Source organism: Choloepus didactylus, chromosome 6, assembly GCF_015220235.1.
Source record: "Choloepus didactylus isolate mChoDid1 chromosome 6, mChoDid1.pri, whole genome shotgun sequence".
In the NCBI taxonomy this organism is placed as follows: domain Eukaryota; kingdom Metazoa; phylum Chordata; class Mammalia; order Pilosa; family Megalonychidae; genus Choloepus; species Choloepus didactylus.
This window is the reverse complement of record NC_051312.1, coordinates 118,261,872-118,285,491: the sequence shown is the minus strand read 5'-3', so window position 1 is coordinate 118,285,491 and position 23,620 is coordinate 118,261,872. Positions and strand designations below refer to the sequence as shown.

The 23,620-nt window shown below is 37.8% G+C and overlaps 1 protein-coding gene across 1 annotated transcript in view; it reads left to right on the top strand.

Moving 5' to 3' along the window:
* Positions 1–222: 222 nt before the first annotated feature.
* Positions 223–23,620, top strand: part of TMEM123 (transmembrane protein 123) — a 56,830-nt gene continuing 33,432 nt past the window's right edge. Inside the window, exons 1-2 of the mRNA XM_037841232.1 lie at positions 223–580; positions 3,420–3,476. Of these exons, the coding sequence (XP_037697160.1) occupies positions 238–580; positions 3,420–3,476 (400 nt within the window). The 5' untranslated portion in view covers positions 223–237. The remainder of the gene's footprint in view (positions 581–3,419; positions 3,477–23,620) is intronic.

Sequence of the window (23,620 nt, the reverse complement as noted above, 5' to 3'; positions counted from 1 at the left end):
GCTTTTCAAAGACTTCCTTCCGGGCAGAGCGAAATCGGGGGCGCTCAGCATCCGGAGAGGCAGAGGCGCTCGCTTCTATAGGAGAAAACAAAACTACCACTTCCGAAAAGAAAGGAAACGCCTTGCTGGCTCTGGGCCTCTAGGGCGCACGTCAGCCGGGGAAGTTCGCGAAAGAACGCTAAACGCCTGGGATCGCAAACTCGGTCCTCGAGCACCGCCCCGCCCCCGCCTGGCACGATGTCCCGCCCCCGGCGGCTCCGGCTCCGCCCCGTTCCGCCGCCAGAGCTCGGGGCGCGACGCCCTCTCCAGGCTCTGCTCCCGCGCCCTATTTGGTTATCCGGGGGGCAGGCAACCCGAGGGGAGGCGCGCGCGGCGGAAGGGGACACGAAGCTGGTGCCGGGTCCGCGAGGGAACCGTTCTCGCCGCCAAAGACCTCAGTTCGGGTCCCACGCGGCGTCGCGTCCTTCTCTCAGAACAATGGGGCTCGGCGCACGAGGAGCCTGGGCAGCGCTGCTCCTGGGGGCCCTGCAGGTGTTGGCCCTGTGGGGGACCACCGTGGACAGCGCAGCAGATTCGCAGGGTGAGTGGCTGCGAGCCCCCGCCCCGGTAGGAAGCGCGCTGCCTGGGCTTGGGATTTCAAGTTGGAATCTCGTACGGGAAGTTCTACGCTGAGCGCACGGGTCAGACCTGGAGGTGACTAGACAAGGCTAAGGGAAACTGAGTTTCGGGCCGGTCTCCCACCTGAGTCGGTGTGCTGAAGAATTCGTCCGGCCCTTTCCCTGAGTTTTCCTGGAAGCGGCGGTCGCAGCCCTAGAGGGGTACGCATAACCTGTTGAGTTACCCGAGGGATAGGCTTCAGCGGAGAGCTCTAATTAGCATTTCCCTGAAGTTAATGTTTTCTGAGAGGCTAGTTTTTCTCAAGCTTCCGTTTGTAAACAGCGTTAGATGGGTTGAAAAATATGTCTACCGAGGCTTGCAGAAACATGTCTACCAGTTAGTTGGAGAACGTTTTAGGCGTCTCTTCTCCCCGGCTTTTTATCGCTTAGTTGTGTAGTGTCAGTCAAATGATTTACAGTCTTACGGTCCCCAGAGACTTAAAGTTAGGCTTCGAGGTTATTGTAGCTTGTTGGGAGACTTTGGGGAGTGCGCCCTACTCTTCGGGGTGCAGATGAAGCTTATACTCCTGTTGAGGGGCACATCCTGCGTTTTGTGCGATAAACACTCGGTCGTGGCGCGCATCAGCTGTGCAACCTTTAGGTCACGGCTGCAGATGGTCAGAAGCCTGGACATCGTTGAATAAGTTCATAACAGATTTTTTTGTTTTGTTTTGTTTTTATTGTGGGTTTACAGGAAAGTCATGCATAAAATACACCCTATTATCAACACCTTGCATTGGTGTGGTACATTTGTTAAAAGTACATTTTAATTGTACTGCTAACTGTAGTCTGGTTTAATTTAGGGTTCATTGTATTGTGTAGTCCCTTGAATTTTTTTTGAAAATTTTATTTTAGTAACATCTGTACAACCTAACGTTTTCTCTTTTAACCACATTCAAATACATAATTCAGTGCTGTTAATTACATTCACAGTGTTGTTACCATACCGCCCATCCATTACCAAAACTTTTCCATAATCCCAAATAGAAAAAATATACAATTTAAATATTAACTCTCTATTCCTTGACCCCATTCCTTCCCCTGGTAACCTTTGTTCTAGATTCTGACTTTATGAGTTTGCTTGTTCTAATTATTTCATATCAGTGAGATCATACAATTTTGTCCTTGTCTGTCTGGCTTATTTCAGTCAGCCTGATGGCTTCACAGTTCATCCATGTTGTTGCATGTATCAACTTTATTCCTTTTTATGGCTGAATAATGTTCTGTTGTGTGTACCCACCACATTTTATTTATCCATTCAGTGGTTGAAGGACACTGGGTTGCTTCCAACTTCTGGCTACTGTGAATAATGCTGCAGTGAACACTAGTGTGCAAATATCTGTTGTAGTCCTTGCTGAAAAGTCCAAGGATTGAGGTGACTTCAGAAATGTGGTATTTAAGGGTTCAAATAGGTTGCTAAGAAATAAATCATCTCCCCCAAGAGTGACAACAGCAGGGAGACCAAAATAGGAGGCTCTTGCTGTAGTCCAGGCAAAAGATGATGGCCAGTGGTGATGGAGAAAAGTGATGGATTCTAGGTCTATTTGCAGGGGTGGAACTAAAATCTCTTGCTAATGAATTGGATGGTGGGGATAGTAGAGTGAGTCAAAGAGGGAGGAAAAGGATGACCTCTTGGTTTGGGAGTTGAGCAACCGGTAATGCAACAACTGGGAAAACTGGGGAGGAGTAGGTTTGTGGTAGAAAATCAACATTTCTGTTTTGGCACTAACATGCAGACTTTGGACTCAAACAGCCTGGTCCATATCCAGACTCTGCCACTTACTAGCTGGGTGACCTTTTCTGGGCCTCAGTTCCTGTCACTGCAAAGCAGGACCCCTGTCTCAGCAGGATTGTTGGGAGGGTTAGATGAGCTAATGTAGGTAACATGCGCCTCACCAGGCCTGGCATGGAGTAAGCACTTCATAATGTTAATTATTGATACGTGCTAAATACACCTTTATCTTTTCCAGCTTTAGCGTTCACACAATATTCTTTTGTGATAAATGGATTATGGATCTATCGAGAGGAAACTATTTGCATGAGCATTAAAGATGGATCCTTCCAAGTTGTTATTGCTTACTTTTCTTTGACTTTCAAGGTGTTTTTTGGGGGGGTGGCTTTGTTCATTTGTGAAAAGTACACGATAATATACTTGCCCTCTTCCCTCGTGGAGTATGTATTTAATCTTCCATTATACAAAGACTCAAGGTGAATAAACCATTCTGAAATGTTGTTTAACTTGGGCATAGAATTATTGTAAATTTTTCTCGTATTTTAAGGAGTTGATTAAAAATTAAAAGAATCATACTGAGAAGACTTCAATTTGAATTGAAATTCCTATCTACTTCATGTTAGAATTGTTTGTGGTATAAGACCTAGAGGCACCCAAAGTACCCCTCCAGGGATGGCCCAGCCCACTCCACTTAGAACAGTTGTTAGCAGAAATTGGTTAATCTGTCACCAGACATTGTGTTCTCTTGGGTGAAGTGAACTTTGGCAAAGCTGTTACACTCAGTGAGTGGATAGCACATGGTAAATACTGTGTGTTTGATACCTAAGCAAGATATTTTCTGTCGGGGAGAATCCAATAATACAGTCCCAGACTCACAGTATGTTTCATAGCAACGGTGGTAAAAGTAGAACTTCCTGTGGAATAGTCTACCCTCCCCCACAACACCACCACCCTGGGGGCAGAAAGGAACATATTGCCAGTGTTTAATATTAAATGTGCTTTCATAACAGGATATTTCTTTATTTTTATAGGATATACAAACTTAAAGAATTCTACGCTTCCACAAAAGAACATTGCCAACACAACAGGTGAGTTTAAAAAGGCTCAGATTTTCAATCTATCAGAGGTACATAAAGTAATAACAGCCAGGGAAGTACCTATAAGTTGTTTCACTAATCGTGAGTTATTCATCCATGAATCCTTAAAGCTTGCCCTTAAGCCCCATCCATAGTTGCCTATTATAAATGATAGCTCACTGAATATTTTTTCTCAGTTCTGCAAAGTTGTGAATAAGTATATTGGAATTTCATACTGTCAGTTTTGAAGCACATTTTTAGCTGAGGTTCATGTGCCCTTAGGTTTTTGTCTTCTGCCTGTAGGTACAAAATATGAGTTTGTGAGTCTGCTCATCCTGCTGGTGAAACGAGTCACTCTAAGCTGATCAGCTATGGCAGCCCTAATATGCCTTGACTGAGTCTAAGAAGAGCCTATTTACATTTCAACCAACAGTCAGACACCTCCCCTCCCCCCACCATCTGAGTTCCCTATTGAAACAATCAGGGTGGTGCTTATAGTTTGGGACAAATTGATTCTTTCCTCGGGACTCTTAGTTCACTAACATGGAAAGATATGGGGAACCAAGCTGATGTGATAAGCAACAATATGGGAACCTAGCTGATGGTCTGTGGTAAATCATCAAGGTATATTTCTTGTAAGCAGTATTTAGGTTATTGTCCCACAGTCCTTATTCTTCAGAGTTGACTGAGGTAGAAACTAAAAAAGGTGCATAGTGTGAATGACAACCCATTTTCACTATTTTTATTCAACAAATATTTATTGAATGTCTCTAATGCATTGACACAGTCTAGATGCTAAGGATACAAAATGGACCAGTTCCCTGACTTCATAGAGTATTTATTCTCATAGGCATCTCAGTGCTCCACTTAGTTCATGTTCTCTGCTTACCTTTGTACTTTCTGTTCATTATTTCTGCCTTTCCTACTGGTTTCTGGCTACATGTAGTCAGCATTTACTTTTTATGCTAGTTTTAGTAATTCTACAGAAATATTTCCACTGGGGAAAAAAAAAAAAACCAGAGTATCCCAAAATGTTACAGTGATTGTCATTGAGCAGTTGTGGGAGTTTTGTGGGTTTTTTTTTTTTAAATACTTTATTAGATTATTGGGTCTCTTTTCTTATTGGCCTTTATTGACTGATTCTGCACTGTTGAACTTTAACTTTGACTACAAAGGAGGTAGGAGATAGAACAGAAAATATTAATAATAGCCACCATTTACTGAATACTTACAGTGCTTAAGACACTTCCCATACATTTCATAATCTAGCAGCATGATTAGTTAAGTATTTTCTCTGTTTTACGTACGGGGAAACTGAAACTCATAGCGGTTAAGAAATTTGCCCAGGATCACACATCCGCAAGTAACACATCCAGGATTTGAAATGAAGTCTTTTGGATTTAAAGCCTGTCCTTCTTCATCACACTTCCTGAAACGGTGGTATGGCTTTTAAAAATACTTTTTAGCAAAGAAATACCACAGCTGTTAGCAACTGTGATCGATTATTAGAAATCATCTGCAGGATTTTATAGCAGCACCAGAGTCACAGGGATGATTTCAGATGACCCTTCTAGCACAGGGAAGTTTATTGAGAAAAAAAAGAAAACATTGCCTCAAAATTAGAGTCCAGATGATAAAGCTAAAAAAAAATTTTTTTGTTAGAATGTATAATGCTTCCCATAACTTCTAATTGTTGCATACGTGTTTTGAACATATTTATCAGTTCATTTGATGACTTTTAGTGCAAACCCTAGTAGGAAAATAGCATCTTCCTTTGTCAAATTCCTTTATGATGTGTATTTCAGGATTGTAATGTTGGACTGCCTGTATATAATACTACTTACAATGTTGTGTGCCCATCACTTTTATAGGACTCACCATATTGGATTCAACTAATCTTTTTCTGCATTTGTTTATATTATTATTTTTTTGGTCTATATGGCTATACTTATGTTACTAAAAATGGGATTTATATTATATTTATCCCTGGGACAAAATACTATGCCTGGACATAGTAGGCATGCAATATATGTTGGTTGAGCTGAATTCTGGAATCAAATATCTGTTTGTTATAGTTACTAACCTGCCTTATCAAAGCTCACTCTCTGTATTTTGCAGACATGTACTGGTCCATGCCCCAGTTTTATCCATTGGAATAGGTTATTTTCTTTGTTTGTAGAGTAATCTAGATAATTGAGGGTAAAGGAACAGGAATTGATGTTATTTTCCTGTTATTTTTTTTCCAGTTTGTGTGCGCCGTTGGTTTATATGTAATGCTTTTCTTATTTGTATGACCTAATCAGTATTTGAGGGCAGCCATACTTCTAATATTCTTTTATGCAGGGGCTGGTTTATGCATTTTTAGCTTATGGAGAAAATTGTTTCCTTCCCCTTTCATATATGGGCAGAAGGTTTATATTTTAGGGTCTGTGGATGAATTTACTCTTCATGGTACAAGGAAGACCATGTTTTTCATAATGGGGTTTGACTCAAATATACAAGGGGATGTGACATGGGCCAGAATGGGCACCTGCCTTTGTCAGTAACCAGAATAACAGCTTAATGTCAACCAGGATACAACCTTCTCCTTGAGCACTTAGCTTTGATGCTTCTCAAAAAAGAGGAATACAAGGGGATCAGGTTTACCACTATCCAGTTTGAAGCTCTTCTTTTAGGTATAATTTGCAGGAAGTCAGTTCCAGAAGGTGACTGATCTCTTTTGTGTTCTGTCAGTACATGATTGCCTTTGGCTTGATGATCCATTCTTGGTGCAATCACTTGGGCTCTATTCACAGACATGGCAGGGACCACAGCAAGTTGGCTTTCTTCAGAACACGGTAGTGGAAACTAGGGAACATCTTAATCAAAGAACTCTGTGCTCAACTTGTTACTCTCAAGTGAAACACTAAAAGTCTTTCTGAAGTAGAAAGAATTCACTAGATACATAATCCCATATTTCACACTAACTTCTGTTGATTTTGTGTAAAATATTTTGTTTCTGAAAGGACTATTAGGTGAAAATGGAAATACAATATTTAAGATATGAGTTGTATTCTAAGACAGCAAATGTGGATTCTGGCAACTTCTCTGGGTCTTTTTTACTTTATGTGGGGATTAATTCTTCAGGTTTTAAAATTCTGTAGTGATTCTAATCCACTGTGCAGCCCCATACTCTCTACACTCCAGGACAGCAGATACAGTAATAAATTGAAACTGCCCTGGTGTTTTCTTTCCTGAAGCTGCTGAAATGGAAGCCAGACAAACTGCTTCCATTTCAGATCAAGAACTGCAGTTATACCTTAATTGTGATGTGAACTATAAAAGGGAACATTTAACAGTGTACTGCCTCGCAAGTCATTTTGAGGGTTGGAGAGATGGGGCTGAGTAACCAACCTGTTGTGTGAGTTCTGAAGAAAACACCCAGGACAACTGTGAATGTGGGCATGGATAGGTGGGGCCAGGTGGACATGTTGAATGGGGAATAGGAAGGGGAAAGATATGTGAACAGAAAAAGGACACAAAAATCTCAGAAGCTGAGAAGTACAAAACTATAGCAGAAATAAGGGAAACGTAATAAAAGTTCAGGGGATTTTATATACTTTATTTTTTTCAAAAGCAGAACAAACAAAACAAAAGATTGTGTAAGAAGATCAAACGTAGGCAAATAAAAGTAGACCTAGGACAGAAAAAGCCCACTGTCAAACTTCTGGTTTCCAAGGATCTGGCACACAGTGGGCAGTCAGTAGGTACTTGTTGAATCTGAATTCTAGTTTGAATAGAATAGACTCAACTGGGCTGAATCCTTAGTATTCCTTTTTATCTTTTTTGTTAAATTTCCTTTTTCACAGAGCTGGCAGGCTTGCTCTGGACTCATGACTTATTCCTTTCAGTCTAAAATTGATAATTTACTCAATCTTGTTGAGTAATACATAGAGATTTCCCAAGAATAATTTTCCCCAGATGTATAAAGTTCTTAGGAATTGACCTTGTCTAGTTTTTTGATTAGTTAAGCAGTAATTAGGATCAGATATTAACTAGTGCTTCATCTTTTTACTTTCCTGTATCTTAAATTTTTTCTGAATATAGGATTATAATATTTTATACATTATAAAACTAGTGTATGATTCTTACGGATATTTTGGAAAATGTAGCAAAATATTTTAAAAAGTCATTATTCTAGTACTCTACCAAGTATTTTTAATGTTTTTTTTTTTAATTCAAGCTTAACTACAAAGGCACAGTTTCTTAAAATGGGAACTGTCTTATAAAACGTTTCATTGTGGTTATATCTTCATGACACCAAAATTGCAGCTAGTTGAAAAGTGTCAGTTTTAGTCAATTACCCAACTCTTCAGTAATAACTCTCCTTCCCTCCACCCCCCAATCCCTACCCCCTCACTGAATTTGATTCACTAATTTTAATGTTTTTCCCCCAGTATGTATGCTCTATTTTATTTAGAAGGAAAGGTACAAAAAGAAAAGTAATTAACTTGCTATTAATTGAAATTGGACAAGTTACTTAACCTTTCTGTGCCTCAGTTCATTCTGTAAAATAGAACTGATAATATATGTCTGTCTCATGGAGCGTAATGGGCATAAACAAGATAACATGTAAAGCACTTAAAACAGCACCTGGCACAAACTAGGAACTGATCATTGTTAGCCCTCTCATAAGGACCTTTTCAGCTTTATCTCAAGCTGTTCTCCTTGCTCTCCAGCCATGGTCTCTTCTTACTCTTCTACCACAGGGCTTGTGCATATACTGCCCCTACCACCCTAAGCTTTACCTGTCCATCTTTTCCTTTGCCTAGTAATACCTGCTCAGCCTGCACATCTCTGGTTGGGTTTCTGTTCCTCAGGGAGTAGTCCTTGACCTCTAAGCCTAGGCAGAGCCCAGTACTACGCTTTCTGAGATCCAGTTGGTTTACAGGTTTACATTTTGTTTGTGTGATGCTTGATTCAAGTCTTTCTCCCAAGCAGAACAAAAAATCAACTCTTTCCGGGATAGTAGCAATGCTGATTTCACTCTCCATCATATCCCCACCATATAGCACAGGCCTGGTACACATTTTTGTTAAAAAATAAAGGATAAATGAATGTTCTGTGAAGTGGAAACCAATTATTTTACTTGCTAACCCAGCCTTCATGAGATTAGCCAAGGGGAGCCCCTTCCTCAAAATAAATTACCACCTGCATCTGCGCCTGTAATTGGAACTAGTGCCTTTCATTTTACAGTAGGGAGAAAAAGGGCCTAAATCTTAACAGGAGAGTTGCCTTAATTGTATTTCTGTGTCTCTAGGCAACTCTGTGTTTTGTCTTTTTTTTGTTTCTGTAAAGCTCCCTCTTCCTGCCCTGGCCCCGCCCCTCAGGCCCTGATGGCAGAGGAGAGGTGTGGAGAAAGTGGGTGGACAGGGTGATTCAGAAGATGAGAGGACCTTACCTCATGGGCACCTGCCTGGAGATGCTCAGGCTGTGAACAGAAAGCCATGAGACTGCTCTGCACTGACATAAAAGAGGATAATAAAGGTGAAAAGGTGAAATGGGTGTTTTGAGGATTTACTTATGTGGGGCTGGCAGTTGCTGAAGTCCCTCAGGGAATTTGGGTCTCACTGTGATGCAGTGAGAAGTCGTTAAGATTTTAAGGAGGGGAGTTGTGATTTATATTTCAAAAAGATTCTTCCCGGGGCTGCAAAGAGCAAAGATTGGAATTAGAAACCTGTTAAATTAGTCCAAGTGGATGATGGTCTGGGATGGTAGTAGTGGAGATGAAAAGAGATATTTTGCTGGTGGATTGGATGGGGCAGGTGGGAGGAGAGGATGGCTAGCTGGGGATTTGGGCTTGAGCTCATATGTTTTATTGTCCAAGTGAAAACCAGGCACCTGGCCAACCTGTATCTGGGAGATTATTGCAGGTGTGAGAAATTAAGAAAGGGAACAGCTGAGAGATCACAGCAGTCTTGAAGGGGTGGTGGTGGGCAGAACTGTGTCCGAAGTGGGAGAGCCTAGTGACAAAAGACAAGAGGAAAAGAGTAAGGGGAAAAAAAAATGGGGGATCAAAGAGTGAAGACAATTCCACTTTCATTATGTTTGTTTATTTTTAGAAAGATAGGGGAGTGGGGGAGTAACAACACTAAATTAGGCAGTTATAACTTCCCTGCATGACCCAGTTATTGAAGATGTTTCTTGCAGGAGAAATGATTCCTTGAATTTTGAAAATTATCATTTAGTTTTATCACATTTTAATAATAAAAAATATAAAATTTTACAACTGGAAGAAACCTTAGAGCAGAATTTCTCAAACTTGGCAGCATATTAGAATCACTTGACACTTCAGAAATACTGTCTGATGCCCACTTCAAACCAATTAAATCTGATTCTGGGATGGGAGAGGAGCATAAAAACACATTCAGTTGATTCTCATGTGTAGTTGAAGTTGGGAATCACTGACTTAGAGTAGCTGGAGGGGCCCACTCCCACCTTTGGGTATATAGGGGAGATGGAGAACATTGGCTGCTAAACAGGGAAAAAAGGGGGAAAAAAAGACTTTTTGTAATGTAAACTTCAGAAACTAAGGAATTTATAAAATATAATTGTGGAGATATGCAGAAAATACAGAGATTCTCATTTGGGAATATCTCCCCCAAACAAAACATGGTGGTAAACTAGAAACTGTTTGGGGTGGGAAGTAGTTGGAAGAGATGGGACAGATGCGGCAACAGAATTGTAGTAGTTATATTAGTGATATTTTTGTTATTGTAATAAACTTTGTTTAAATTTGTTAAAAAGCCCATTTGCTATCAAGAGAGAATAAGGACTAAATCCCCAAAAATGTACAATTTTCTTTAGAGAAATTTCAGAACCAAAAAACTAATTTACATGGAAAACTACAGAAAAAATAGTTGGAAAGTCTATTTATAAAACTTTTATTCTACTTACATTAACTTTATACACAGATTCTTAACAATTGTTCTTGGATTATTTGTGGAAATTTCCTGTGACATTAAACAAAGCTAACTCTCATTCTAAATCATTCCTCTGTTAACTCTTTCACACTTTGCAGTGTGACCCAAAAAATAAAAAAAAAAAAAAAGCAAACAGAAGGCAGACAGCAGGCAGTTTTACAAAGAATGGAATGTGAATCATTTCTGCTCTTCTCCAGAGTAATTTGGGTTAAAACTTAGTTTTAAGGAATACTCTGTAGCTTTGTTGTAAACATTTGTCTATATTGAGATTGTGTATTTCACGTATATACAGGACTGTTTTAAACATCATACCATTTTCATGCTCTAAAAATTATCATTTCTTAATATGATCAAGTATCTCGCCATTGCTGTGTGAATTATCTTTCATCAATACCTTTAGTACTTCAGAAATTTTAAGAAAAAGAATAATACAAATACTTTTAAGTAAAGGAAGGGGTGAATTTAAAAGCTTTAAATCTATGGATCTTACTGACCTACCTCCTTTTGTAGATGAAGATCTGTCATTTTACATTAGGCAGACAATGAATATGTGGTGGCAGAACAGTGAAAAAAGATGGGATCATCCCTACAATTCTGTAGATCCTATACTTGTGGGCATGAGACACGTAAACAAGAGCAGCCATTAGGTGTGACATATACTCCAAAACCCAGTGTAAAAACTGACTTTGCCAGACCCAACTCAGTATGAGGTGAAGCTTCAAAGAAATGACTTTCAAGTTGGATTCTGAAGGATGCATAAGGGTTGACCAGAAGAATAGAATACTCCAAATAAATAAAGGCAATGGAAGATACAAATGCAGAGGGAAAAAATGAAAATCACAGTGGAATCTTTTAAAAAAAATTTTTCCAGGAAAATCAGCTCTCCTATCCTTACTACCTCTAAATAGATTGTATAGATTTAATCTAAAAACTGAAACCCATCAGATGGCATAAATCCAAGGGACTCCCAGGGTGTCACTAAGGAGAGATCATAAGATTTAGAAAAAGATGTCAGTAGGAGACCTAAGGCATCTTTTTCTTACTGTATGAATTTTTTCTTATTTAACCTATTGAGCTTCCTCTTTTCTAAAATAGGGACTATAATAATGCTTAACTGCATATGAAAATTATGTTGTAAATGCAAAAGTACCATATACATCCTTCAGTGAGCCTTCAAACTCGAACTCATCAGAGAAGAGAAAGTGTTCAGTTTCAAGTTTTTTGGGGTATAAAATTTTCTTGCAAGAGTTGTTTAATCCAGGTTCTGCTATGACTTCATTCTTCTTATTCACAGAACTTTCATTTCAGAAAGTAGCCCTGAGATTCAGCAATCTGCATGGTAACTCTGATATACAAAAGACAGCAATTTAGTTGCTTGCTAATAGCAGCTAATGTAACTTGCATCATGTGTACAGGTTACATACTGCTATTTCTGTAAGGGAGAAGTTAACCTCCCTACATACTAGGTTTTATAGAGAATAATTCTGTTCATAATTCTAGGTTCCAGATCACTGTGACTCAAAATAATGTTTTAGTGTAACTGTTTTAGATGGTAGGTTCCTGTAAATTCAGTGAGTCTAGCTGCATAAGAAGTCTGTAATAGTTTACCAGTAAAAGGTGCTATCTATAAGATGCAAAATTTTTGCTTGGAAGAATGCTAGGATTTTAAGTTTACTTTTGAACTGAAAATAGTACAGTTGGCTTGGCATAAGTTGAACAAGATTGCAGCACATAGACACAGGCATTCATACTTTCATGTTTGTTCATTTTAAGGAAATGTTTTCTCAAGGCAGGAGTCAAAGGTTCATAGAGAAGTGACAAAGACCTTTTCAAAGAGGAAAGTCTAATTTTAGAAACTTCCAGATGGTGCACTAAAACTTGCTTTTCAGTAAATATAGTTTAATGTAATCTTCTGATGGCACAAGTTGAAAAGTACATTCTGTTGGAAAAAATGAAACTGAAGAGAAACCACAAGGATGATTATGAAGAATAGAAAACAACATGAAGGAGAAAGTAAATATCACCCCAAATGTAAGTATGATACTGTTAGAATTCTTTGATTGCATATAACAGAAACCACCCCGAGCTAATTTAAGGCCAATAGGGAATTACTGGATATTTACTGGGTCGCTCACAAAATCTAAGAGAAAGAAAACTAAATAACTAGACCAAATGCAGTGAGGGATTTCAGGGACAGGAAATAACAGGAAGTCCCTTTAGGGTGTTGCCATCAAAAGGACACTGTCAGCCATTTTCCTTTCTGGTATACTCTATTCAAGTTGGGCATTCCTGGAAGAGTCTGATTGACCTAGTTTGAATTACATACCTACCCTCTGGCAGCCCCTCCAAACCATGTGGAACAAGGGAGGGTTGGTTCTCCAAAAAACAAGTGCTAAGACTTGGGCAGGGGAAAACAGAAGATGATCACTATACTAGCCACATAGCCACAATCAGTAGTAACAGTGATTTTTCCTGACTCATAGTAAGTGGCCAATAGTTATTAGCTTCCATCCACTTCAGAAACATTTGCTCTTGTCAGCTTTGAATCGTATTTGTAATGAACTCTGGCAAAAAATGTTATGCCAGTGTGGAATTGGAGATGGATCATGTTTTGGTTTGCTAAAGCTGCTGGAAAGCAATACAGAAATGGCTTGGCTTCTATAATGATTTATTTGCTTACAAATTTACAGTTCTAAGGCGGTGAAAATGTCCAAATTAAGGCATTAAAAGAACGATAACTTCTCTGAAGAAAGGCTACCAGCATCTTGGTTACCTCTGTCACATGGAAAGGCAAATGGCTGGCATCTGCTGGTCCTTCTCTCCTGGTTTCATTGCTTTCGGCTTCTGGCTTCAGTGGCCTCCTATCCCTGCTTCTCTGGGACTTCTCTGAGCTCTCTGGGCTTGTTCTATGTGTCCTTTATTCTCTTATAAAGGACTCCAGTAAGGGGATTAAGACCCACCTTTAATGAGGTGGATCACCTCTCAATTGAAATAACCTAATCAAGAGATCCCACATACAATAGGTCTGCACTCACAGGAATGGATTAAAAGAACGTGGCCTTTTCTGGAGTACATGGTGGCTTCAAACCACCACAGATCATTTCCCAAGGATCTCAGCATATTTGTTTCAGTTAGCTTTGTAAAGTAATTGCCCAGGTGACCATTTAATTTCTGATATAGGAAAAAAAATTTACTGTTTTTTAAGGAGAAGTTGTAGGTTTATAGGAAAAAAACATGAGTTTTCTGTACAGAGTTCCCATATACACCCCCTCACATGCAGTTTTCCCTATTATTAACACGTTGTACTGGTATGGTTCTTTTGTTAATTGATGAAACAATATTATTATCATTATACTAGTAAGTGTAGTCTATAGTTTGCATTAGGGCTCACTGTGCTGTGCAATTCTATGTTTTTAAAAAATTTTTACTCTGGTAACATACATGCAGCCTAAATTTTCCCATTTTAACTACTTTTAAATATACAATTCAGTGATGTTAATTACATTCATAATGTCATGCTACCATCACCATCATCCACTACTAAAACTTTTCCATCACACCAAACAGAAACTGTACTGATTAAGCATTATCTCCCCATTCCCCACCCCAACCCTGGCCTCTGCTAACCTGTATTCTAGTTTCTGACTCTATGAATTTGCTTATTCTAATTATTTCATTATTAGTGAGATCATACAATATCATACTATATTTTTCCTTTTGTGTCTGGCTTATTTCACTCAGCATGATGTTTTCAGGGTTCATCCATGTTGTTGCAGGAATCAGAACTTCATTCATTTTTGTGGCTAAATAGTATTACATTGTATATACACATTTTGTTTATCCATTCATCAGTTGGTGGACACTTGGGTTGCTTCCATTTTTTGGCAATTGTGAATAATGCCTCTATGAACATCTGTTCGAGGCCCTGCTTTCAATTATTTGGTTATATACCTAGAAGTGGGATTGCCAAGTCAGATGGTAGTTCTGTACTTAGCTCTCTGAGTATGAACTGTCTTCCACAGCAGCTGTACCATTTTACATTCCCATCAACAATGAATGAGTGTTCCTATTTCTCTACATCCTCTCTAACACTTGTAATTTTCCATTTTTTTAATATATGCCATTCTAGTTGGTGTGAAATGGTATCTTGTTGTGGTTTTGATTTGCATTTCCCTAATGGCTGATGATATTGAGCATCTTTCCATATGCATTTTGATCATTTGTATATGTTTTCGGAGAAATGTCGATTTAAGTCTTTTGCCCATTTTTTAATTGGGTTATTTGTCTTTTTGTTGTTGAGTTGTAGAGTTTCTTTATATATTCTGCATGTTAAACCCTTATTGTATATATGGTTTCCAAATATTTTCTCCCATTGACAGGTTGTCTTTTCACTTTGCACAGAAGTTTTTAATTTTGACCAAATCCCATTTATCTATTTTTTCTTTGTGCTTGTGCTTTGGGTATAAAGTCTAAGAAACCATTGCTTAACACAAAGTCCTAAAGATGCCCTCCTATGTTTTCTTCTAGAAATTTTATAGTTTTGTTCTTGTATTTAGGACTTAGGTCCATTTTGAGTTAATTTTTGTATTTGATATGAGGAAGGAGTCCACCTTCATTCTTTGCATGTGGCTATCCAGTTTTCCCAGCACCATTTGTTGAAGACTCTTCTTTCCCCATTGAGTGGGCTTGGAACCCTTGGCAAAAATCAGTGGAAAAAAGACACGTCTTTAAAATGACTTTTTTTAGTTGTGAAGGGTAGAGTACATATTAGGATTCTATTGTACAGTAATATTTTCAGGATAGAAACATGGTTTGTCAGGTCCAAGATGTTCTGAACTAATTAAAACCTTGAAAAGTAAACTACTTTTTTCTTCATGGCTAATGCTAAGTTAATAACGTTAAATGTTAAGAATCACGCTCTCAGAAAGGATGTGGAGGTGAAAAGTCAGGCTTCTCTAGACAATATGTATGGCCTAGGTGAATAAGTTTTCCTTTGTGAATCTCCTTTTTTCACAGTAAGTGTGTCTTGTCATAAAATGATCATGAGTTTTTATAAGGTGAGTGTCCTTCTTTTCTGCCTCTCTGCATGGAGAAAATATCCTTTGTCTTCCTAAATGAATTGGCAGAATATTTACAATTAGGTTCTAGTTTTTTAGAATTTATACTGTTCTTTCTTTACTACCTCTACCTTCTCTTCTTGTTCTTCATAGATATTGGCTATGTTCCATTTTAGCAGGGACTGAGGGCCTCTTTTGAAACTCAACATGGTCAACAGAGAGCCCAAGGAAGGATTCAAATCTGAAGACAGTGATTGAATTAATTTAAACAAAGTGAGATTTGACATTAAAAAGCATATATTGTTTAGGAAATTAAACAAAAGGCAGTTGTGAACAACAGTGTCAGTGAGGTAACTAGATATGGAGCATGAAGATAAGACATAGTGTGTCCCAACCACAGACAGGTTGTGAAAGGAGAATCTGAAGGAAAAAAAGAAACTGCGTTTTAATCCAGAGCTTTCTCCCAGACAGTAATACATTCACAATTAGAAAACCCATTTGGTGTGGTGACATCCCAGCTACTACAGAATGTAAAATAACGATGTATATACACAGGCACAAGACTTTAGTTGACCAAATAAACAATTGTGGGTTTTGATGAGTAAGTGAGGGAAAAAAAAAATAACCTTCTTAAAAATTGTCATGTGCTCATTCAGTTTTTATCTTTATATTCCAGTAAGTAAATGTGCTTTAACTGTTAAGCAGTTAAACTTTCTGAACTTTTCCATAATGTTGAAGTCAAAAGCAATTTTTATAACTTCACTGAGATCACTATATCTTATATAGCAACTTCTTAAGTGGGATAAATTATTTTAAAGAAATGGATCCTAGATAATTAACTAAAGCAGGGGATTTAGTTAAAGGTTTTGTTTTGTTTTGTTTTGAAAATATCTTATACATTTTATGTAAATCTACTAATGGGCTGCAAAGCAGTTAACCTCTGGCAAAGTAAGTTCCCGTGGAAGACCAGTGGCTACAGATCAACAATTTTGCTTGACTTAAAATATGAAAATTGAGTGAGAATGGAAAATAAAACCTACAGCTGATTCCAACCCACAGGGGTTTTGTGAAGTTTGATTGAAGTAAAGTATCTGAATATGCTTTGTAAAATGAAAAGAGTTGTTGCAGTTGTTTTTAATAATCTCTTTTGCCATTATTACTTTTTAAAATTGTTGTCTATTTTGGCTAATCTGAGTTTTCATTATCCTTCCTTTTTATATAGTTAGAGGGAAAGGAACTATGATATAACTTTAAAGTCACTGTACCTCAGTTTCCTTCTATTATCACTTCATAGTGGTTTTGGTGAGGATTAAATAATTAATTTAAAGTGCTTGGAACAGTGCCTGGTTCATGATAACTGCTATGTATATGTTAACTATTATTATTGTTAACAATGATCCAAATATAGTGATCAGAAGTGAAGTCAAAGTTTTGAGGAGTCTCTAGTTACTTAGTCTTGAAATTAAAGCCGCAAAAATCCAGCTGACTTTCCTATTGAAGTTTAGTTATAATTCTGCTACATAAGCCTCTGTTATTACTTTGTTATAGCCACTGACAAATGTTCATTTCATACCTCTGGGTTGGGCAATGTGCCAGATGCTATGGGAGCTACAGAGACTAACTGGACATAGATACTGCCCTTAAGATGCTCACAATTGAATTGGAAAGATAATAAGGGCAAAAGACCCATATGCTAAGTGTGATAATAAAGGTGCAAATAAGATAGTAAAAGTTGGCATTCAGATTACTTTCAGTAAGGAAAATCTTGGAGGAAGTGTTACTTGAGCTACATCTGAGTGAATGTGACAATCAGAGATGGAGTGAAGAAAATCAAACATATTTTCAGAGAACGCAGCATGAGGAAAGGTGTGGGGGAGAGAAATGCCTGAAAGAAGGTCCAAGCCGTTTTTATTTACACATAGCCTATTGTAAAATGATGATTATGGTAACCATCTGTTGAGCACATGCTATTGACAAGCATTGTACGAGATATTTCATTCCGATTTTTACACTCCACACAATAACCATGTGAGTTAAGTGTTGTTTTCTCTATTTTAGAAATGAGGAAAGAGTTACAAGGTTAGAAAATAACTGTGCCACAGTTTAAGCACAGGGTTGATTTTCTCAAAAGCCTATGTTTCTTTCTAATAAATGTTTCTGTTTCTTGAGACTCTCAAGTGATTGATTGACAGACACATATATACCACCCTCTTGAGAATTAACAGATTGATTTAAAGTAGGATTTTCTTCATTCCCACTTTTACATTCTCAACAAACAGATTTCCTGCCCTCCAGCAGCATTGCCCAGAAACCCCTGATAAAAACGTATTTTTGTCTTTTACTAAGACTATATTTCTGAAAAGGTTGCCAGGAGAGCATGGAATCAGTGCAGAGTTGGGTGGTCTGGAGGGGAAGCTCCAGACCGTAGTGGATTGAGGACTCTCATCTACAAGCTTTGACCCTTTGCAGTCTCAGATAAATGTGTTTGCTTTGTAATCAATTTTGAACTGTTAGAATGGAATTCAAGAACTCTTGTTCCCTGACTGCGCTCACCCCCTCAGTGTGTTTCTCAATCTGTAAAATGGCAGTAATAATACTTCTTTGATGTACCTCAAAGTTTATTGTGGGATAAAATAAAATTCTTTATGTGGAATACTTTATAGACTATTCATTCACTGCTTTATAAATATTGTTATTATAATCATAGTCTTGTGAGACAATTATATTCTCAGAGGCTTCTGGGTATGTAGGGGTCTTTGTTCCTATACTTGAGTGGCTTCAGATGGCTTATTTTGGCTTTTGTCTCTTTTTCTGTCAGATTCAACTGTCATGTCTTTGTATTGGCATTATGCCTCCCTCTAATTGCCCACTCGTCCCTCAATTTGCTGTTTTTAATCAGCAGCAGTCAAGCAGGAAACCAAATAATAGGATGTGTTAGCAGTGTGTCTAAAATTCAGGTAATTTTGCTGTTTTGCAAGGGGTAAGAGGAAATGTTTTTTAAAGTCTCAGTTGACTTACAAATTTTTGGATTTTTAAAAAAATCTTTATAAGTGTTTTTTAAAAAAAGTAAATGCTATACATGCATTTAATCCTTCAAGCAATTCAAAAGCATATGAAACAAAAAATAAAAGTGTCTTATCTCTCTTTACCTTTCCCTTCAAAACGACTCCCTAGAAATAATCACTATTAACTGGTGTGAATGTACAAAATATTCATATATAATGTTGTGCAACTTGTCTTTTTTTACTTAGCTGTGAGTTAATAATCTTTGTTAGTGCATACCTATTGATGCATAATAAATCACTGTAGAACTTACTGGCTTAAAACTGTATTTATTATCTCATGGCTTCTGTGGTTCAAGAGTTTGGGAATAGCTTAATGGGGCACTTACCTGAAGGTCAAATTTGTGGTTGCAGCCAGGAAGGCTTGAGTGGGGCTGAAGGGTTCACTTCCAAGGTGAATAACTCACATGGGCTGGCTTTGGCAGGGAGCCTCATTTCTTCTCCACAAGAGCTTTCCCGTAGTATCTTCACAGGACATGGTGGCAGGCTTCCCAGGAGTGAATGAGCCAAGAGAGCCAGGTGAAAGCTATTCTTTTTATGGCCTCGACTCTCTGGACTGTGAAGTCACACAGCATTGCTTCTGTCACATTCTCTGTCCAAGTAGTGGTTTGAAACTGTATGTACCCCAGTAAAACATGTTCTTAAATCTAATCCATTCCTTTGGGTATGAACCCACAGGAATGGGACCTTTTGATGTAAGTTACTTTTGATGAGGTAGGACCTTTTGATAAGGTTACTTCAGTTAAGGTGTGGCCCACCTCATTCAGGATGGGTCTTACTCCTATTACTAGAGCCCTATATAAGAGAATGAAGTTTAGACAAAGTGAAAGAAAGCCATGGAAGTGAGAAACTGAAAACACAAAACCTGGAAAAAAAATGGAGAGACCAGCAGATGCCGCCGTGTACCTTGCCACGTGACAGTGGAGCCAACCATCATTGGCAGCTGTCTTTGGGAAGAAAGCATCGTCTTGATGAAGACTTTATTTGGACATTTTCCTGGCCTCAAACTGAAAGCTAATAAATTCACATTGTTTAAGCTAACCCATTTCATGGTATCTCCTTTAAGCAACCTAGGAAACGAAAGCAGTCAACATATGAGAGAAGTGTAATTAGGCTTCATATTTTCAAGAGGGGTATATAAAAAAAAATTATGGACATTTTAAAACCACCACAGTATGTGTAGCTCTATCATGCCTTTTCATGTTTGCGTTATGTTCCATAATATCCTTAACTGTACCCCCATTAGGGGATATTTTTATTTTTGTAAGCAATACTGCAATGAACACACATACACACCTTTACCACCTTGAGCTAAGATTTGGCTAGATTCCTAGACTTGTAATTGATGGCTGGGATAGTAGTTGTTGGATTCTGAGGACCAAGGATATGTCTTACAATTAAAGATCCTGATTATTACAGTTAAAAGTTTTGCCATTGAGCTGTGTTCAGAGTGTATTGCTGTGAGTATACAAGGTAGTCAGAGGTAGTCATTGCATGTCAACAGACTTATAAAAACATAAAACATCTAAAAATATAGCTCTTAGAATAAAAACTTTTAAAATACTATGAGAAATGAATGCTAGAGGTATATGTATGTCAATGTGGGTGAAATTTATAAACATGAGTACAAAAAGCAAATAACAGAAAAATAGAATAATAGTAGTTATATAAAATCTAAACATGAAAAGCAGTTGCTTAGAAATAGTGTGAAGTGAAATATAAAGATACATAGGAGAATGGTTACTCTGAGAGGAAGGCAATTGAGGAGGGCACACCTTTGGGAATTTCTTAATTCGTAAAGTTTTATTTCTTAATTGGGATTATAAGAACATAGATGTTTATATTATCCTTTATACTTTTTTGTATGTCTTCAGTATTGCTCAATGAAAACTCTGAGAGGCTTCTGATTTTTAAATTTAAATATTTAAAAAAAAATCAAAGATGCTCTTATTTTCACTTCAGCATTTGGTATTGAATATGTATACATTTGTTTATTGATGGTGAATTTAGTGCAATGAAGATAGTGGTAAAATTTATACCTAATAAATATGAAATTTATTCTTAAAAATCAGTGTCTATTATGGTAGGGTCTGTGAATTCAGGTAGATTTTCATCTGGAAACAATGAGCAACCAGTAAAAAGAGCAGCAGACTTAGGAGACTGAAATCTGTGTTAAGATCTGCCCATTACCACATCCGACCATGATTTGGGACATTTATTTAACCTTTTGAGTTAGTTTCCTACAGATCACATGATTCTTTTTAAAAAAATGAAAAATGTGAAAAGCACATAGAACAGTGACTGGCATACATCAAATGCTCGATGTTTTCCTCCTATTTCCACAAGTTACTTTCATGTTAAATCTACCATTTCTAGCATTAAGAAAGTACATATTTTTACTAATGCAAAGTTTGCAGTTTTCTTTTGTCCTGTGAGAAAAAAACGTTCAATACTAAATATCAGAATTTCCAGTGTCTTCATAGTGAGTTGAAATTATTTAGTAGTGGATACTAAACTGTACAGTTGTCATCTCTAGGGATTTCTTTTTGCTGACATTTGAGCAGACGGCTTTTTTGCTGACTGAATATCTCTTTGTTGTTGCGCTTTGAGCTTGTTAATGACCAGATTCTTATGTGGCAGCTGCACATTATACATGCTTATTCTCCATGTTTAGACCATAAATCTTCTGTAATTGAGTGGCAGCACCACCTGCACAGCCATTTGAAGTTGCAAATATAGCTCTACTAATGTTATTTCAAAATATTTCAGATTTGTTTTCTTATATGCTTTAGCCCCACTGTGACAATGAAATGATATTTAAGGATATGAGAAATTGCTGTTATGGTTGTTGTTTTATTGTTTTTTTATGATGGAGACAGACTGGTAGTAGGTCCTTTGTGCAGGGTTGTAGGACATGGAACATCAAGAGTTTTTAGTACAGGCCCAGTTGGGGGCTATTAAATACTTGGAGTAATTCTGAGAATGTTTTATGTTGTTATTTTTTCTCCCTAAGATCCTACCTTATTCATAGTTAATCATAATTATTCTTATTCAGCAACACGTTAAAGACCAACATGCTCTCTGACTGTGGCACTGCTTTTCCTGACTGTCAGTCTAACATAGTGATTACAAGCAGAGACTCTTGAGCCAAACTACCTCAGTTCAAATCCTGACTCCTCCTTTTACCAGTCTGTGATCCGGGGCAAGTTACTTAACTTTTCTGTGCCTCAGTTTTATCTTTAAAATAGAGATAATAATAATACCTGCCTCATGGGGTAATTATGAAAATTGCTAATATTTATAAAATACTGAGAATAGTGCTTGACTGAGAATGAGTACTATATGTATATTCATTAAATAAATACTTATGGGGCAGGCAGACAGCTATGAGCACAGAGGACTAGGCTCACTTTTGTGAATTCATTCCAGGTCAGATCTATCTCCAGATAGTAAAAGACATTTACTGTCCTTTCAGTCAAATTAGTTATACATGCTAATAAGGATAGCAAGGGATGTGAAGCATTAAAGAATGATGTGGCCTGATCCAAGAGTAGATAGTAAGCACTATTATTCCATTCTTGACCACTGTCTTCCCCTTTACCACTTAGGGAGAAAACTGTTAGGAACAATTCAGAATGTCTGCAGATTGTATGAACTTCTTTGGCCTTTGACTCTGCTTAGGAATTAGGTATTGGCTAGATGGCCTGAGATGCTCATAAAAACAAATAATAGTAACAACCTCTTTCTTAGTACTAGCACAAGAGGAATTAGATGTATGCCTTCCTGTTAAAATAAATAGAGTTAAGCACTCTCTTTATAGATAGATGGCATGATTTTGTCATCAGTACCTGGGAGTGGTCATAATATATAGCTGGTTCTGCCAGAATCAAGAGCTACAGATAAATGATTTCAAAACCAAAATGCAGTAATCACTTCTTTTAGATGCCTCCAAATTTATAAATTGGCTTATTATAATTAATAATCCCATAAAGCAAGTTCTCAACCCTGGCTGCACATTAGATTCACCTAGGCTCCACCTCAGACCAGTTAAATAATATTGTCAGAGGGTGGGGCTTAGCCAGTATATTTCAGAAGTTCTCCAGGTGACTATAAAGGTCGAAAACTATGGCCATACAGTAAGTCTCCTCATCCAGTGACCTAGAAGTACATTTTGCAACTAGTTTATCTTGGACAGAATTCTAGGGAGTTACAGTGCTCTAAGCTACATGTGCTGTGGTGCTTTACTGAAAAAAATGTTCATGGCCAGGGTGAGTGTTTTCCAGAGCAGAGTTATTGCAGTAATGTTTTATGGTATGGAATCAAATTCTTCTGAGAGGATCCTCGTAGTGTGTTGTTCTTATATGTTTGATTTTCACAGGGACTTTTTGTAAACTATTAATACTTATTAAACAGACCAAAAACCTGTATCAGGACTCAGCAGACTTTTTTTTTAATTCAATTTTATTAAGATATATTCACATACCTTACAGTCATCCAAAGTGTACAATCAGTTGTTCACTGTACCATCATATAGTTGTGCATTCATCACCCCAATGTATTTTTTGAACATTTTCCTTGTACCAGAAAAAGTGAAAATAAGAATAAAAAATAAAAGTAAAGAAGAACACCCAAAACACCCCCCCCCAGTCACACCCTATTTTTCATTTAGTTTTTTGTCCACATTTTTCTACTCATCCATCCATACACTGGATAAAGGGAGTGCCATCCACAAGGTTTTCACAATCACACTGTCACCTCTTGTAAGCTACATTGCTATACAATGTCTTCAAGAGTCAGGGCTACTGGGTTGCAGTTTGATAGTTTCAAGTATTTACTTCTAGCTATTCCAATGCATTAAAACCTAAAACGGGTTATCTATCTAGTGCATATGAATGCCCACCAGAGTGACCTCTCAACTCCTTTTGGAGTCTTCTCAACTACTGAAACTTTATTTCATTTCATTTCGCATCCCCCTTTTGGTCAAGAAGATGTTCTCAATCCCACAATGCCAGGTCCAGATTCATCCCCGGGAGTCATATCCCACGTTGCTAGGGAGGTTTACACCCCTGGGAGTC